The sequence below is a fragment of the Macaca mulatta genome, chromosome 8 (genome assembly GCF_049350105.2).
Source record: "Macaca mulatta isolate MMU2019108-1 chromosome 8, T2T-MMU8v2.0, whole genome shotgun sequence".
Classification (NCBI taxonomy): Eukaryota; Metazoa; Chordata; class Mammalia; order Primates; family Cercopithecidae; genus Macaca; species Macaca mulatta.
The window spans coordinates 64,371,123-64,388,441 of NC_133413.1; the positions used below are offsets into that span (position 1 = coordinate 64,371,123).

General features: G+C 41.5%; 1 protein-coding gene across 2 annotated transcripts in view; it reads right to left on the reverse strand.

The window, feature by feature from the left end:
* Positions 1-683: 683 nt before the first annotated feature.
* The window catches only part of ATP6V1H (ATPase H+ transporting V1 subunit H), a 120,593-nt gene continuing 103,957 nt past the window's right edge, over positions 684-17,319 (reverse strand). For both annotated transcript variants that reach the window (XM_015145373.3, XM_015145372.3), the window contains one exon: positions 684-1,038. In XM_015145373.3, coding sequence (XP_015000859.1) covers positions 978-1,038 — 61 coding nt within the window. In that variant the 3' untranslated portion in view covers positions 684-977. The remainder of the gene's footprint in view (positions 1,039-17,319) is intronic.

Here is a 17,319-nt window from a genome sequence, read left to right on the forward strand (position 1 = left end):
AGGAGATGGATTCTATGAGTGGCTTTCTATAGGAGAAAAAACTTACTAGAATAAATGTTTTATTAGCTTTAGCACATCTACTCAATATTCATAGAACTGCTAGGAATAAAAAGTGAAAATAACATGAAAATGAATGAAAAATGAGACTCAGAGAGATCAGCTGATGGGGTTAAAAAAACAAAAGCCTCAGAGGAGGCCTGCATGCCACATATGTACTGCTAAAGGGACATGGTTCTAGAAACAAAAGGGGAGAGAATAAAGTATCTATTGGCAATGCTTAAACCAAAATGTAATAAGACAAAACAAACTTCAGGCACTAAAAACCAAGGATAAAAGTATTGAAAATAAATCTAACACTAAAACTTTTCATTGAACTCCAAAAGGAAGTCTTTTGAACCACAGTATCATGTTAAAAACTAAGATTTTAAAGCTATGCTACCACTAAGGAATAGTTGCAGACTGTGTGTGTGTGTGTGTGTGTGTGTGTGTGTGTGTGTAGATACATAGATGATATATAGATGAACAGAGAGCTGGATAGAGACATAGATCGATAGAGATTGATAGGTCGATAGATTTTAAAAATTTATTTGCCATTCACTACTTGGCAACAATTCTCCCAATTTGGTTTGAAAAGAGACAACAGGTGACTTTTGTTTAAAGTCCAAGTAAAGAGAGAGGCCGTGTTTGGAGTGAGAATCCTTTAATAACTATATTTATTTCCAGAGAACAATAAATACAGAAATTGCAAGCAGTATATGTAACAGTAATATCTTCTTTAAATATAGAATCACCTACTTTTATACAACTTAACAGGCAAACATGTTTTGTCGTTGTTGTTGTTTGGAAATTAGCATTGGGAAAAGCTACATAACAGAGGAAATTCCAGGTAAAATCAAACAGTGTTCACTCTTAACTCTAAACACAGTGCTCCCACTACTGGTTCTGCATCGAGGCGGAGGGGAAGGCCAGAGGCAGGCTCAGCTTCGGGCGGCAGCGGTCTGGGGCTGCTCGGATTGGAGCTGCTTGCCAAGGTATTCCCTAAAAAATAAGAATGAAATGAGGAGAATGAGAATTTCAATAGCAAAGAATCACTTCCAAAATTGAAACACACTATGCACTGTCATACATACTTACTTTAACATCCAAAAATAATAAAGTCCTACAAAATTAAACTTTTCCAAATTTCAAAAGTACTTGTACTGTATGACTTCTACTTCATGTATCATACACAAGTTATGACGACGACAAACTAGTCATTCTTGTATTTTTATGAATAACTTGTAAAGTTATTACAATTACACAAACAGGTGATTACAAGGAAGTGTAGTTACTTCCTGGGGAAAGACTACTTTCCTGTTCAGATAAAGGGGTCTTGTTTACTGCTACTGCCACTGCTGCAATCTAAGAAGTTCAAAATCGCCTCAATTACGATTCTGAATGACCTCATAAATGAAAAACAAATGTCCTGCTGTTAGAGAATATGTGTATCTTCACCCTGGGATGACACAAGAGTACATGAAAATAAATCACCAAAAGTAGCATTGGGAGTCCCCACACTAACAAGAGCTACTGGTCTGGGGCACTCACTCTGCCCCAGCACAGTCTAAAACCCGCACAGAGACGGTCAGGCCAGAGCCACAGAACAATTCCAGGAGCTGAGCAGCAGCACTCACTCCACAGGTAGAGCAACTGGGGCTCAGAGCAGTGGTCCCCAATCCTTTTAGAGCACTCACCTTCAGAAAATAAGCATGCGCCCACAGTATGTGCACGCTTGGCTCTAAAGTACACACAGACACCACTGTGAATTCCACGACAGAAAACAATCTTGTCCCTATTTTCCTTTGAGGCACTTGCCCAAACTTTTGTTTCAGAACCAATTAGGAAGAAAAAGAGGCTTTTCAAGAAAAAACTATTTAAAAGTTTTCCTCTTACAAAAAAGCATGAGTTTGGAATAGAGACGTGGGTTTACATTCCAGTTCCATAACCTCCCAGGTATTCTCATGGGGGCTCTAGGAGGCGCTGGGTGTGGAGGCCCTGGCTGGGCTGCAAGCAGCAGGTGCACTGTCGATGACATCCTCTCTTGCCTATCGTCTATCAACTGTGTGAGCGTTGCCAAGAAACCACCTTTGGGGGCCACCGATGTCCACAGGTAAATGTGACTCCGCCTCTCTCCACAGTGGTCCAGAAGAAGGCAAGCATTTCGCCTGCGCTGCTCTCCCCCTGCTACTGCAGCCTAGGCCAAAGCTGCAAAGATTTTAAGACAGAAAAGACAAACACTGGGAATGTGGATGAGAAGGAAATGTCACGCAGTGGCGTAGCAGCAGGGAGGAGGAACTGGTGGCCCAAAGCATGTGAAGTGCTACACCCCCCGCCCCAACCCAAAGGCTGCTCACTTTCTAATACCGTGAGACTGAATGAAGCATCCCAGGACATGAAAGTGGGTTATGATCTTTTCCATCCCTCAAAGAAAGTTCTTATAACTTGACTCATTAATTTTGGATGTCATATTAAAGTGTTTAATATTCTTGTGCTACCAGGAACTGCGCTGACACAATTTAGACAATGGGATCTTATTTCCAACCAGAAGTTAAGTAAATAGTCATGTCTACTTCATGCAAAGGCTGAAAGGGAAGACATCCTATTATCTTTGTTAGACAGGAAAAACAAGAGTTTACAGCCACTATCTATGCTGCTACTCTGAGAATGCCTGCAACTTGGGAGCATTTGTGGTCACACAGATTTGTTTTCTTGGTAGTGGAGGTAATAATATTTATGGCAGATTTCCAGATCTTATATTTTTCCTGCATATATGTGAGAAATCAAGCCTGAAGTTAGATATGCTTCATTTTAGAGAGGTCTTCAAATATTTCAATTTGACTATTTAGTGTGGAGCCTTATAAAACATTTTAAAAGTGTACTCAAAGACACTGTGCCACTCTTCAATGACAGTAAGACATGGTTCTCTCCCTAAAGGACTGATGTCAAGGACCAAGTTCTAAATGTAAGTTTTCAGAAATGACTAGTAAGAATGCACGACAAAGCCTCCACGAGCTCAGGCAGGGAACTGGTAAGTTACCACAAAGGGTCTTGTGCATCTGGTCACAGACAGGTTCCCAGCCTGCTCCATCCCTTCCAGAGGCATGAGGGTAGTTCATTCCTCATATCACACTTCACTAATACTTAGGAGACAACAAGTGGTGAAGATAATTATTTCTTCACAAAAGAAACACTCTCGTAGGGCCAAAGTAGGACAGTAAAACCCGGCACAGGTGGGCTGTTCCAGCAGAGAATGAAAAGACACACATGCAGTCACGGTTTCCACCCCACCATCTTCCACTCGTTTTTTGTCTTCCTGGTCAAAGATATACATTACGGGTAACATCCTCTCCTATACAATTTTTTTTTTTTTTTGAGACAGGGTTTTGCTCCGTTGCCCAGGCTGGAGTGCAGTGGTGAGATCACAGTTCAGTGCAGCCTTAACCTCCTGGGTTCAAGCCATCCTCCCACCCTAGCCTCTTGAGTAGCTGGGACTACAGGTGCTCACCACCATGCCTGGCTAATTTTTTTACTTCTTGTAGAGACAGGGTTTCGGCATGTTGCCCAGGCTGGACGCTAACTCCTGGGTTTATGCCTGCCTCAGCCCCTAAAAGTGCTGGAGTTACGGGTGTCAGCCATCACACCCAGCCAGGCTTTCACTCTCGTTTTTTCGTACATACAAGGTAGCCCAGAGGCATCCACTTCTTCCTGACCGAAGTATGTGACACATAGAAAAATGAGCCCCTCCTTTCTTCTGCCTAGTTCAGGGTTTATGTAATTTGGATTTGGGGGAAGAGCAAGGACTCATATAGATGAAAAAGGGTCCAACTAAGAACTTGCACATCAGCGGCCCCAGGTGGAACTTTGTGAGCCTGGCTTGAGTGTTTTAGGTCAAAATGCCAAAAGCCCAGCAAGAGAAGAGCCCAGACAGGATTCATGGAAAGAATCATCCAATTTCCTCCTCAAGCTTTCCTGAAATTGCTGTTTGTTATGGCATGTGGGGTGTCAGATGGCTTGCTAACATACCAGGAGGAACTGAACCATGGCTCTACTGAAAAGGGTATTAAAAACACCTAGCCTATACGAACTTTGGGGAAAATCCACTCCTTTGAACTTGGCTTTTATTTATTTTATTTTATTTTATTTTATTTTATTTTATTTTATTTTTTGAGACTGAGTCTCACTTTATTGCCCAGGCTGGAGTGCAAAAGGAAAAACTAGTATAGATTTTACCTCAGGGGATAATAATGTATCTAGAACAAAGGATGCAAGGAGATCTTTTGTCAATTAATCTTGGTATTGAGTCAGCCTTTCTCTCTACACATGAAGATCAATACAATAAAATTTCACCTTATAATTCAGTCAAAAGGTGCCTGACTTGTACAAGCAATCCATAGGAATGTGACATTAAATCTTTGCTGCTGCTACCTAAGATGCAAACTTTGTGAGGTGCAATATTTTTCTTCTCTTTAACTTCATCCACACCTGAAATCTCCTGAGATCTCAACATCTCTGCAACTGAAAAAAGGGCAGTCTGAAAACCTACTCCCCTTTTTAAAAGCCCAAGTACATAAACAGCTCACAAAAGAGATCATACTGCTGCAATAGAGTTTACATCTGATGGAGAAACCCTGAAAAACTGACTTCCACTTCCCACAAGGCACCACTGAGGCGGTGGAGAATTGATGGGGGCATTCTGAAGGCGACTAACTATCTAGGTTCTATTCTGTTAGGAGCTAGGAAGCACTTACTTAGCTATAGTAACTCTTCAAACAACAGGAAGACCATTACCCATTCTAATCAAATGCCTCACAGTCACAGTATATTTAGTTGCTTAAAGACTCAAACATTACAGATGTTTCTTTCTTTAAAACTGTAATTGAAGACACTATAATAGTATTTCAACATACTAACTTTACCTACGTAACTTGAAACACATGGTAACTTCAGCTGTGTAATTTAGTGACAGGAAAAAAGTGATTTTTCTACTGACAAATATATTAATCAATGAAAACTACTAAGTCTCTTTTATTTTCCTTTATTGGCCTTGCCTGCCCACAAAGTCAAGTAGAAAACCCATTGTTAGCAGCATTTTTGTACTGTTTGCTCTGGTCTTCCTTTGGTATGCAAATTTTTCATAACTAAAACCATAATGTTCTTGGAATTCTACAGCCTACTTCTTTCAGTAGGTTTGTCATAATGATCATTAAAACTACATCTGAGTCATAATTACATGTTTCTTACTCTTTACCTATCCTGTTTTGGAAAACAAGTTGGTATAAAATAAATCATTAACAAACTATTCTTTTCTAAATATATAAACACAATTTCCCTTAGAAAATATAAACTTTATAGTTGTTTATAATACAGATTTATATTTGGTAAATGGCAAAAATAAATCATCAATAATTTTATATAGCTCTGCTTTCTTTAATGCTAACTCACTATAGTTTAGTTATAAATTCAGCGATTCCTCTGGCTTTTATCATCATTTTGAACACAAAGCAAACTTTGTTTTATGAACCGGAAAAAAAAAACAATTTTATGAAAAAAATTTTGTTTATATGAAAACTGCAGTGCCCTCTCTCATCTGTATATAATTTACAAAAACATTTAAATTCCAAGAGTAAGTACTATATAGTCCAACTCTTTCTACAGTATTTTGATCTCAGCCTAGGAAAAACAGTATTTAACATCACAACAGGTACCATTTTTTAGTGCCTGCTAGTGACTAAGCACTGCACTAGCTGCTTGACATACATTTTCTTATGTACTCTTCACAAGAATACCCATAAAGGTACAGAAGAGCCCCATTTATGGATATGTAACTCGAGTTTAGCAATGATAACTAACATGTTGTAACGTTAGGACAACTAGATTAGTGGGGAGTGTATTGGTACCAAGTCTGATTTCAAAATTCACAGTTTTAACAACTAATAGTACAACCTCATGGTACATTATTCTTCCTCTCACTGGCTGGAGATACATTATTGTACAGCTGTGAGAATAAAAAAGATAAAGAACATCACAGTGCAAATCCTCAATTTATTTTCTCAAACATATTTTCATGATCACTAGACACTTCCCTTTCTAACAGCATCTAAATTCAAAGACTAATTATATTTTTGTTCAAGAGAACAGTAATCAGAAGGATAGGTTCATCTAATGATGTAACAGAAACCCCAAATACCATGACTTAAATAAGAGAGAGATTTGTTGTTATCTTACATCCCCGGGTGGGCTGGGCAGACCAGAACTAGACAATGCGCAGAGATCCAGCCTCCTTCAGCTCAGTGCACTGCCATCCCTTGGGCATGGCCTGGTCCTCTTGGCTGTCAGGGTGGCAGGAAGCCAGGGAGCGGGGGGGGGTCTTCCAGGCTGTGGGGAGGCTCCTGGAAGTTGTCCTTCAACACTTCCACCTTATACTGTATTGGCCATTACTCAGTCTTCTGGCCATGCGTAGCTGCAAAGGAACTGGGAAATGAAATCTTTCCTCTGATAGGCTATGTGGCCTACTAAGATGAAAGGGTTCTGTTACTGAGGAAGGAGAGAAAAAGGATATTGGGGAACATTAGCGATCTCTTCCCCAGGAGTTATAAATCTGTACTCATCTGTACTAAATTATAAATAATTGCTTTGATTTTAATTCTTAGGTTTTGGGGGGCCATATGACCTACTTCCACTGGCAGATAATTTAGAATGCTGTGGTTGTGCTTGGGTTTCTGGACCTTTTAACGTCCCTCTTCCTTTCAGAGTTTGAGAAAAGTCTTGTAATCCGTTGTTTGTAGGTTTTTGAAAGTTAATATTTGGTAATTCTGATGGCATAGGCATTGCCAAGAAATTTTGTTTTAATGTTTGAAATGTTTAAGAAATTAAAACAACTGAAGTAGTTATACTACTTTTATTAGCTTACTTAGAAAATAAATTGTAGATCACATTTAAATGAGATTTAATTTAATTTAAAAACTGGTTTTTGACAGAGAGGGTTGGTGATAGTAGGTCCATTCATCACCTCCTTATAAAGTTTATATTGGATTTACAAATTTCAACATGTCTAAATTTTCTGTTTACCATTTTGGGGAAAGCTAGAGAGATCGATGGTTCATCCCACGGTGAGGCAGCAAGCGCATGCTGTGTTGTGACCCCATGGGAAGGACGCACAGCTGCGTGACCACATGGAGAGCAGGCTTAGGCCCAGGAGGGTTCTGGGCAGAGAGGAGATGGTGTCCCATTTATCATCTTCCAGTTTTCAGATCAGTCCCTGGTATAAACTAAGAGATCGATGACTGTTGATAGTTGAAGAGTCCTCCAGGAGAGTTAGACCCGGAAAAGGACGCATCTTTCTCCTAAAGGAAAATGTGCTGCAACACTGTAGAGCCAGTCTTCATCAGTTAAACCTACCAACTACTCCACAATCTAACTGCAGAATTGCTCAAACAAAATTTAAAAGTTATTTTTAATTAGAATCTGCATATAACATAAGAAAGCTCAACTAAATCTACAGTAAAGAAATATTTTAGAAAATTAGTTCAATGTTTTAATGATATGTAGTAGAAAATGAATTAAATCAGCTTTATAATTATACTTGAAGGATCTCCTAGCCTACAAAATTATTCTTTAGAGAATCCATTTTCCCATAAGATATGCAAAAACTAAAATAACCAAAACACGTGGGCCAGATGTTTCTTCAATATGAATTAAATCACCTGAAATGAGTCTCAGAGCTATTTAAAGAATAAAGCAGATTACACAACTTTGGCACACTACATAGAAGGTGACAGAGGTTTTTGATTTGTGTGTGTGATTTTGTTTGGTAACTAAAAACGTCAAGGATAAACCTGGGAAGTCGCTGGCCGCTTCCCTCGGATTTCTCCTCCACATCCAACTGGTATCCAGGTCTCACAGATCCTCTCTCCTCCATACACTGAATCTCTCCCACCCTCCTCACCCCTGATCCCGCCTCTCACCATGGCTGGATTGGATCTGCAGCCTCTATACTGGTCTTTGCCCTCTAGTCTTTTACAATCGAAAATCCAGTACCCTCCCCACAACCACTATCTCTAAAGTGGCCTTGCTAAAATGACACAGTTATTTTACCTCTCGCTGGTTTTCTACAGCCTTCAGGAAAGAACTCAGAACATCAGAGCAGAGATGGTTTATTGTGATGTGGCCACTTTGCATGTCTCCTACTTTATTTTGGCTTCATAACAGACTCCAGCTGTCTGGTAATTCCCCAGCTGGGTGAGGATCTCCCTACCTGGATGTGTTTGCATGCACAGCTCTCTCCCCCACTTCTTCCTTCTGTTCGCAGTCCCCCATCTCCTCTCTGCCCAGAACCCTCCTGGGCCTAAGCCTGCTCTCCATGTGGTCACGCAGCTGTGCGTCCTTCCCATGGGGTCACAACACAGCATGCGCTTGCTGCCTCACCGTGGGATGAACCATCGATCTCTCTAGCTTTCCCCAAAATGGTAAACAGAAAATTTAGACATGTTGAAATTTGTAAATCCAATATAAACTTTATAAGGAGGTGATGAATGGACCTACTATCACCAACCCTCTCTGTCAAAAACCAGTTTTTAAATTAAATTAAATCTCATTTAAATGTGATCTACAATTTATTTTCTAAGTAAGCTAATAAAAGTAGTATAACTACTTCAGTTGTTTTAATTTCTTAAACATTTCAAACATTAAAACAAAATTTCTTGGCAATGCCTATGCCATCAGAATTACCAAATATTAACTTTCAAAAACCTACAAACAACGGATTACAAGACTTTTCTCAAACTCTGAAAGGAAGAGGGACGTTAAAAGGTCCAGAAACCCAAGCACAACCACAGCATTCTAAATTATCTGCCAGTGGAAGTAGGTCATATGGCCCCCCAAAACCTAAGAATTAAAATCAAAGCAATTATTTATAATTTAGTACAGATGAGTACAGATTTATAACTCCTGGGGAAGAGATCGCTAATGTTCCCCAATATCCTTTTTCTCTCCTTCCTCAGTAACAGAACCCTTTCATCTTAGTAGGCCACATAGCCTATCAGAGGAAAGATTTCATTTCCCAGTTCCTTTGCAGCTACGCATGGCCAGAAGACTGAGTAATGGCCAATACAGTATAAGGTGGAAGTGTTGAAGGACAACTTCCAGGAGCCTCCCCACAGCCTGGAAGACCCCCCCCCGCTCCCTGGCTTCCTGCCACCCTGACAGCCAAGAGGACCAGGCCATGCCCAAGGGATGGCAGTGCACTGAGCTGAAGGAGGCTGGATCTCTGCGCATTGTCTAGTTCTGGTCTGCCCAGCCCACCCGGGGATGTAAGATAACAACAAATCTCTCTCTTATTTAAGTCATGGTATTTGGGGTTTCTGTTACATCATTAGATGAACCTATCCTTCTGATTACTGTTCTCTTGAACAAAAATAACTATCCTTGAGACATAACCTTGGCTGGAAAAACAACAACAACAACAACAGCACCTATACTAGATATACACTGGCTTTAGTGCAAGTATATGTGACTAGATCAGTCAACCTGGGATTTAAAATATATTTAGGTAACAGCTTCCCTACAAACTTAAATAAATCTAGACATATGACAATAGAACCAATATTTTTTTCCCCAAATATTGGAATTCTGAAACTTTCTGCTATGGTTTGAGTATCTGTCCCCTTCAAAACACGTTGAAATTTAATCCCCAATGTGGCAGTATTGAGAGGAGGGGCCTTAAAGAGGTGACTGGGTCATGAGAGTTCTGCTCTCATGAATGGATTAATCCATTCATGAATTAATAGATGAACGACTTTTCATGAGAGTGGGACTGTGGCTTTATAAGAAGAGGCTTGGCACAGTGGTTCACGCTTGTAATCCCAGCACTATGGGAGGCCGAGGCGGGCGAATCACGAGGTCAGGAGATCGAGACCATCCTGGCTAACACAGTGAAACCCCGTCTCTATTAAAAATACAAAAAAAAAAAAAAAGAGGAAGAGAGACCTAGGCTAGCATGAGCGGGCGCTTAAGCCCCTGGCCATGTGATGCCTGTGCCACCTCGGGACTCTGCAGAGTCCTCACCAATAAGAAGGCCCTCAACAGACGCAGCCCCTCAACCTTGACTTCTCAAACTCCATAATTGTAAGAAATAAATTCCATTTCTTCAGATATTATCCAGTTTCAGGTATTCTATTACAAGCATCAGAAACTGGAGAAAGACACTTTGCTCAGTGGTTTGTCTGAGCATGCAGCAGTCTTGACACCATTTCCACCTGACAGCTCATCTGTCATCTAGGTTGCCCCGTCTAATTCCCTTACACAGCGATGGGCAGAAAGGCAGACTGTGATATTGGGCCAGAACCAACAAAATCAAGTGTAACAACATATGACAGAGAAAATCTTGAGTACCCAAAAGGACGGTCAACAAGGTTGAAATACATTAGGACCATATAATACTATCTTCTACCCCAACTGGGAGACCAGCACAATTTAAACAAAGAGAAGGAAGAAAGGAGAGGGAGAGAGACAAAAACAGCTGGGAGAAAAATGCCAGAGTATGATGACTTGCTTGTATGTTTCTCCTTTATGAAGAGCTCTAAGTTTCAAACTGCATGTTAATGATGTTCCTAAAAGCATAATATATGAACAATTTGGTCTGAAGGGCACTGACCATTGACAAGAAATCATTTAGTGGGAAAAAATTAGGCAAAATTTTTAATCAGGAAAATGTAAAATAAATCAAAATTCTGAAACATTTTGGATCACAATTTATACTCAAAACTATCCAAAAATTATTCCATTAAAAAACGTTAATACAAGCCACTCTAATAGTCCCCTATTCTTTGAAAAAGTTGTTACTCTTTCCAGTGCTATGCTGCAAATAAAAACACTTTCAACAACAGTAAATAATCTGTTGTACAGACACCCCTATACATTTACTTTTATATTTAATAATCAACATTGATTATATACCCATACTTTATATTTGCTCTCATTTAACATGACATAATGGCAAAATAATTTCTAACAATTTTTTCCAAATTGGAAGCTTTTTTCTCTTAAAGCTTCAGATTAAAAATTTATTTCAGGAAACTAACTGGTCCTTAGCTGCCACAATATAAAAAGACTATTCTTATCTAGTAACAATTTTTTTAAGTATATAATATTTTAAATCTAAGGTACTTCACATTTTTTATTTTGACAGAGATTTCAACAAGGTTTCAACAAGATTAAAGTAAATCATGCCTATCAAATTCTGAATAGATACTATTCTACCCCGCTACCCAGAGGAACTTCAGAACATTATTTGAAGAACAGAGATTCAAACAACAAATATATTCTATCACCGCCAAGTTAGTTCTGTATATTTGAAACCCTAAGGCATAAAAAAGGAAAGGATCTCTAAACAGGAGAACATCTACCCATCTACTGTAGAGACGTGTAAAGATTCAAAAGATAACATCCCTCGTTAGTGCCTCCTTAGTGCCTCAATAATCCGAATTCTCTTCCCTCCCATTATCTGAAATAGGACTGCCTTCCTCCGCTCCCTCCTGCTATCTGTGGCACACAAGATCATGGAGAAAGACCAGGGAATACTCTGACCATGTTTAAAGAATGGTTCTGCTTCCTCCCCACTATCTAGCCCCACTTCCACTTGCAAATCACTAGTTTGGACCATAACAAGTTAAATATTTAGCTATGAGGAAAACATTTATTCAGCATGAATTAGACACCTCACCCCACCCCTGAATTAGCAATTCCTTTCAATAAATATGTATTTGCTAAGTCAGTCGATCTGAGCTAGTCTGGACAGATGTTTTGGTCTCACTAGCAGAAGGAGTATCGGCAGGAAAGTTTTCTACATTTTTAATGGTAGACAGTCCCACCTGGTTACTTTCCCTAAGTAACCATCCCATCCTGGCTCTTCAGGGCCTTGCCTCCATCAATTACCTGGCCCATGTGGCCAATGGCCTTCTCGCTGCCACACCCATTGCATACTTTTCAGTCCTCCCTTCCTCGTCCTCTCAGCTTATTTTACACTGCTCACCACTACTCTATCCTTCCTGAAATATACTTGTTTTCCTTTCCTTCCCTAACAGCACATGTTCCTGGTTTTCACCTAATTTTCCAGCCAGTTCTCCTTAGAGTTAAGCAGTTAAGGTCTTTAACTGCTACTATCCCACCCTCCCTGGGTAAAATCTACTCCTTTTCTGTCAGCCCATTCCATGTTTTGTCAGAGTCCATGGCAGCAGGTGGTTCTTAGCCTTTCTTGGATCACACAGCTCTTTCAGACTCCTGTGGAAAGCATGGGCTCTTCCCCTACTGCGTACAATTTCAGGGAGTTAATCCAAAACCTCCCCAGTGAAGAGCCCCTGTTCTACACACCCTTTTTCAGGTAATCTCATCCCCCTTCCACGACTTCCACTCTCACTTGACTGATTACTTTAAATCTCTCAATCTAGCTTATATATCTTACTCCTGAACTCTAAACCTACATTTCCAGCTTTTGAATTTCTCCTCGGCTAGAACACAGAAACATCAAATTCAATGTGTCTAAAAAATGAACTCCTCAGTGCCACCACAATCCTGTTCCTCCGTCTACATTCCTGCGTGAGTCAATGGAAAACATCCAGCTGCAGGTCGGAAGCCAGACTGCCAGTCTTGATGTGACTCATTCGCCACCAGCTCCATGCAATCATTAAGCCCTGTCACTTCCATATTTTTCATAACTAAAAAAACTGGTCTTTCCTCTGTCTTTGCTGTCACCATCATTACCTAGGGAACAACTGCCTCATCTCTAGAGTGATCTAAGAGTTCCCACCTGGTTTTCTTGCCTCTAAACTTGCCACGCAGTAGGAAGGGTGATGTTAAACACAAGCCTTCTCACAGTAGCCCCCTTGTTCAGTCCTCTGATTGCTTCCATTATTCCGGGAAAATGTCCACACTCCTGAACGTGACAAGGAAGGCTCCCCTACCTCGGCAGCCACATCTCTCCCAACTCGCCCCTTCAGCCTCCGTCCTCAGCCTCACAGGGGCCAAGAGCCACTCGGCATGGGTGGCTACTGAACCCCAGGAATGGGGCACATGCAGACTGATCTGTGCTGAGTGTGAAGCATTTGCCAGATTTTTCAGACTCAGTGTGAAAAAAATGGAAAATGTCTCATTAGAAAATTCTACACCGATTACTCGTTGAAATAATGTAGATATAGTGGGTGAAATAAAACATTATTAAAATTAACTTCACTTTTTTTTAACTTTTAAAAATATGGCTACTTGAAATTTTTGCATTTCTCCTGTGTCGCTTGCATTAAATTTCACTGGGCCGTGCTCCTCTAGGCAACAGAACTCCATGCAGATCCCCTGCTTTGTCCCTTCTGGCAATACCATCCACTCGACAGTATTTGTTAGGTGCTACCCTGAGGTGGGCACCAAATGTGAGCTAAGAGAGGGCCAGCAAAGCATGAAGCCCCGCCCTCCCCCTCGCCATCACATGGGTCAGCCCTGCTTAGGGCCTCAGCACAGGCTGCTTGCCTCCAGGAAGACAGTCCTGACTTCACCAGAACCAAGATAAACGCTTCACTCATCTTTCCCCAATGAACAAATAAATAATTAATACAATTAGTCTTGTGGTTCCAGTTCTGCTCTTGGCTGATGACTGACAGCTGGAGATTTGAGGGCAGAGGCTGAAAACCTTTGGGCCAGAGCAGCTGCCCTCCTCAAACCTCCCCACACCAAACATAAGAGATTAGCACCACATGATTTTTTTGGTCAGCCCAGTTTTTTTTCTTTTTTTTTAAGTTATACTTTTTGTCTTTAAAATTAGGACAACCAGACCAGAAAAAAATAAGTTGATATTTTGGAAGAGAGGAAGAAGAAAATATGAAAAGTTCACTGTGCACTGGTTACCAACTTGGCTGAATTTGGAGAAACAGAACAGCCACATATAAGAGGCTATATGAAGCCGATTTATTACTTACAGATAGGCAGCAAGGGACAACAGAGGCCTGGGATCCATGGCAAGCCAGTCCCCAAAACGTGCAAGAAAGCAGCCCAGGGCAGATGAAGTCTCATCTGTGCATGCCTCACTTGCAAGGCAGCTGAAGGACCCCAGGAAGTAGTCCACCCTGAGTTTTACACCCTGGGGGCCACGTGATGTGTTGGGCTAATGTGCTGAAGCTCACCCTGTTGCGGGGAGGAAGGGAGTATGGAACGGAGCCCAGGCTATTCCAGGCTGTCCTTCCCTATCTGAGGATATTACATTCCCAGCATATCTAGTTATTCTTGTAAGCTGCAAGTGAGAAAGGAGACAGAATTGGGTCTGTCCAAGGCCACCAGAAGAACTGCCCTGCAGACAGGGCAGAAAGTCCAGCCGCAGCTCTGTGGAAGTCCTTCAAAGTCCTCTGAGGAATGGGCCTCACGCACTGTACTAGTCAGGTCATCCTCCCACTCTGGCTTCACTCAGCAGGTAAAGGGGAGACAACCAGCCAATGAACAGGCCAGGCAGGAAGCAAGGGAGCTTCCCGCACCCAGGAAATTGGAAGGACATATCCAAACCATGCCAGCTGGATGTGGAAAGCTGAGCTAGAATGTCATGATGACACACAGCTCAGCCTGCACCTCTCGAGCAATCATGACAGTCTTGGGCAGGAAAAGCAGTCTACAGAGAAGAAGTGAGCAGCCTGGCTATGAATGTGAGAAACCACGTGAGAATGGGAGGTGGAAAACACTGCTGCCTGCCTCACTTCCCGCCAACTTTCTGGTCCCCAGTTTCAGTGGACTGTGTGACTTCACTTAACTTAGATTCTGTGAGCCACCTGATATCCTTGCCACATGTCTCCTTATATTTAAGCTAACTCGGGTAGATATTTGTTTCTTGTAAACAAACTATTCTTGGAGAAGAACAAGAAAAACATGTTTAGACTTAGTTTAACTAAGGTATTCTCACTAGCAGAATCAATTACATTCCTGTTTTGTTCTGATGGATCTTCTAGTAGCTACCTTGTTTCTATCATTTACATTATTTCTTAAGGTATAGCTTCTTGAGTTTATTAAAATATTGCAAAGTTTTTTTAGATTATCATTTAACAATCAATTTTACCAAAACCATGAGTCTGAGTAACCACAATATCACAATATATTGCATCAATGGACCTCAGTTACATAAGAGAATAAATATCCTACTTCTGAGGAGATCCGTGCCACGTATTCAGGGCTGCAGGGCCATAACGTCTGCCACTTACTCTCAAGCAGCTCAGAAAGAGAAAGAGAACACACACAAATGCAGCATGTCAAAGCTGGTGACTACAGATGAAAGCAGCTTTCAGTAGTTAAAATTCTTTCCAATTAAAAAACTCAAAAACAAAGACTCATGAAAACATTTTTTCTTTCCACACTTCCCTTTTCCACCTCAACCAGGAGGACAAAAGTGCCATACTGGGGGGAGGGGAGCAGCAGGGTAAAGGACTCTGGGTTTTTTTTGTTTTTTTTTTTTAAGATGGAGTCTCACTCTGTTGCCCACGGTGGAGTGCACTGGCATGACCTCGGCTCACTGCAAGCTCCGCCTCCCAGGTTCACACCATTCTCCTGCCTCAGCCTCCTGAGTAGCTGGGACTACAGGCGCCCGCCACTAAGCCCAGCTAATTTTTTTTGTATTTTTAGTAGAGATAGGGTTTCACCGTTTTAGCCAGGATGATCTTGATCTCCTGACCTTGTGATCCGCCCACTTTGGCCTCCCAAAGTGCTGGGATTACAGGAAAGAGCCACTGTGCCTGGTCGACTCTGGCTCTTTCATGATTTTGTTGGGCTCTGGACTCACTGATATCCACAGTCCACATGACATGAGAAAGATAAGCCTCTTACTTAGTAAAATAAAATCCAAAAAGAAGTAAAATTAACATTCAGGTGACTGTAATTTTATTAAGCCTTCACATGACTTCAAAGGATGCCTTCTGATGTTAATTTCACTACTGCTAGAATCCAAGTTCCGCTTCTGACAACACTGTTGTGACTCCCTACATACAGCGTGCTCACAGGGCGCCTCTGCCTGAAGTCCTCCTGGTACCCCAGCCACATCTCCACCAACTCACTCCTTAACCCTTAACACCTCTAGCACTGCCTGCTCCCGCCTGTTCCCAAGCTCCTGTGACACCTACATACACTTCTGTCACAGCTCTCACGATAAGGAAAGAGACTACCTCTCTTATTGTCTCATACCTCAGAAAAAGAAAGAGGAAGTAAAAGCTAAAGAAAGGCAAAAATGAGATCAATAGTCAGACAGCCCGGTGCCACACCCCAGGCCTGGTTTGGTAGTTAAAAATCAACTCCTGATCTAACCGCTTGTATTAGCTATAGATTCCAGGCATTGTGTAAGGAAGCACTGTGAAACTTTCTATTCTGTTCTGTCTTGATTACTGATGCATGCAGCCCCAGCCACGTACCCCATGCTTGCTCAATCGATCATGACCCTTTCACATGGACCCCCTTAGAGCTGTAAGCCCTTAAAAGGGGCAGGCATTTCTCTCCCAGGGAACTCAGTTTTGGGACACAAGTCTGCCGATGCTCTCGGCCAAATAAAGCCACTTCCTTCTTTAACCTGGTGTCTGAGGGGTTTTGTCTGTGGCTCGTCCTGCTACATTTCTTGGTTTCCTGACCGGGAAGTGAGGTAAATAACAGATGGTCGAGGCAGCCCCTTACGTGGCTTAGGCCTGCCCTCTGGAGCATCCCTGTGGGGACTCCAGCCAGCTTGAGCGACGCGGATCCTGAGAGCGCTCCCAGGTAGGGATTTGCCCCAGTGGAATACCTCATCACAGCGGTGCACGGCAGGCCCCTGCGGAGGATCAACGCAATGGTTGAACACTGGGAAGGAACTGGTGCTTGGAGTTGGACATCTGGAATACAGTAAGACGGTCTTAGGAACTTGGCGACTCCATTTGAGTGGAAGCGTGGCCTGATCACCCACGGCGTGCCTTTATTGGCACTTTGGTTTTGGTTTTGATTTTGACTTGGCTTGAATTGCTTGATGAACAGGCGTGCCTTTATCGACACTTTGGCTTTGGTTTTAATTTTGATTTAGTGTGAATTAGACAAGTGAGTGACCTTTTACCCTTTCCTTCTCTTGTAGTGTGAGAGTTGTTTTGTCTCAAAAAAAAAAAAAAAAAAAAAAAAAAGTTACACTCAAAGTAAGCCCACTCCGCTAGGAACTGTGTTAAAAAACATACATATATAAAAAAATAAGAAAAAAAGTCATCGAAACATCCAAAACTTACGCTATTAAAGTGCATGTTACAGAACCTTAAAAAA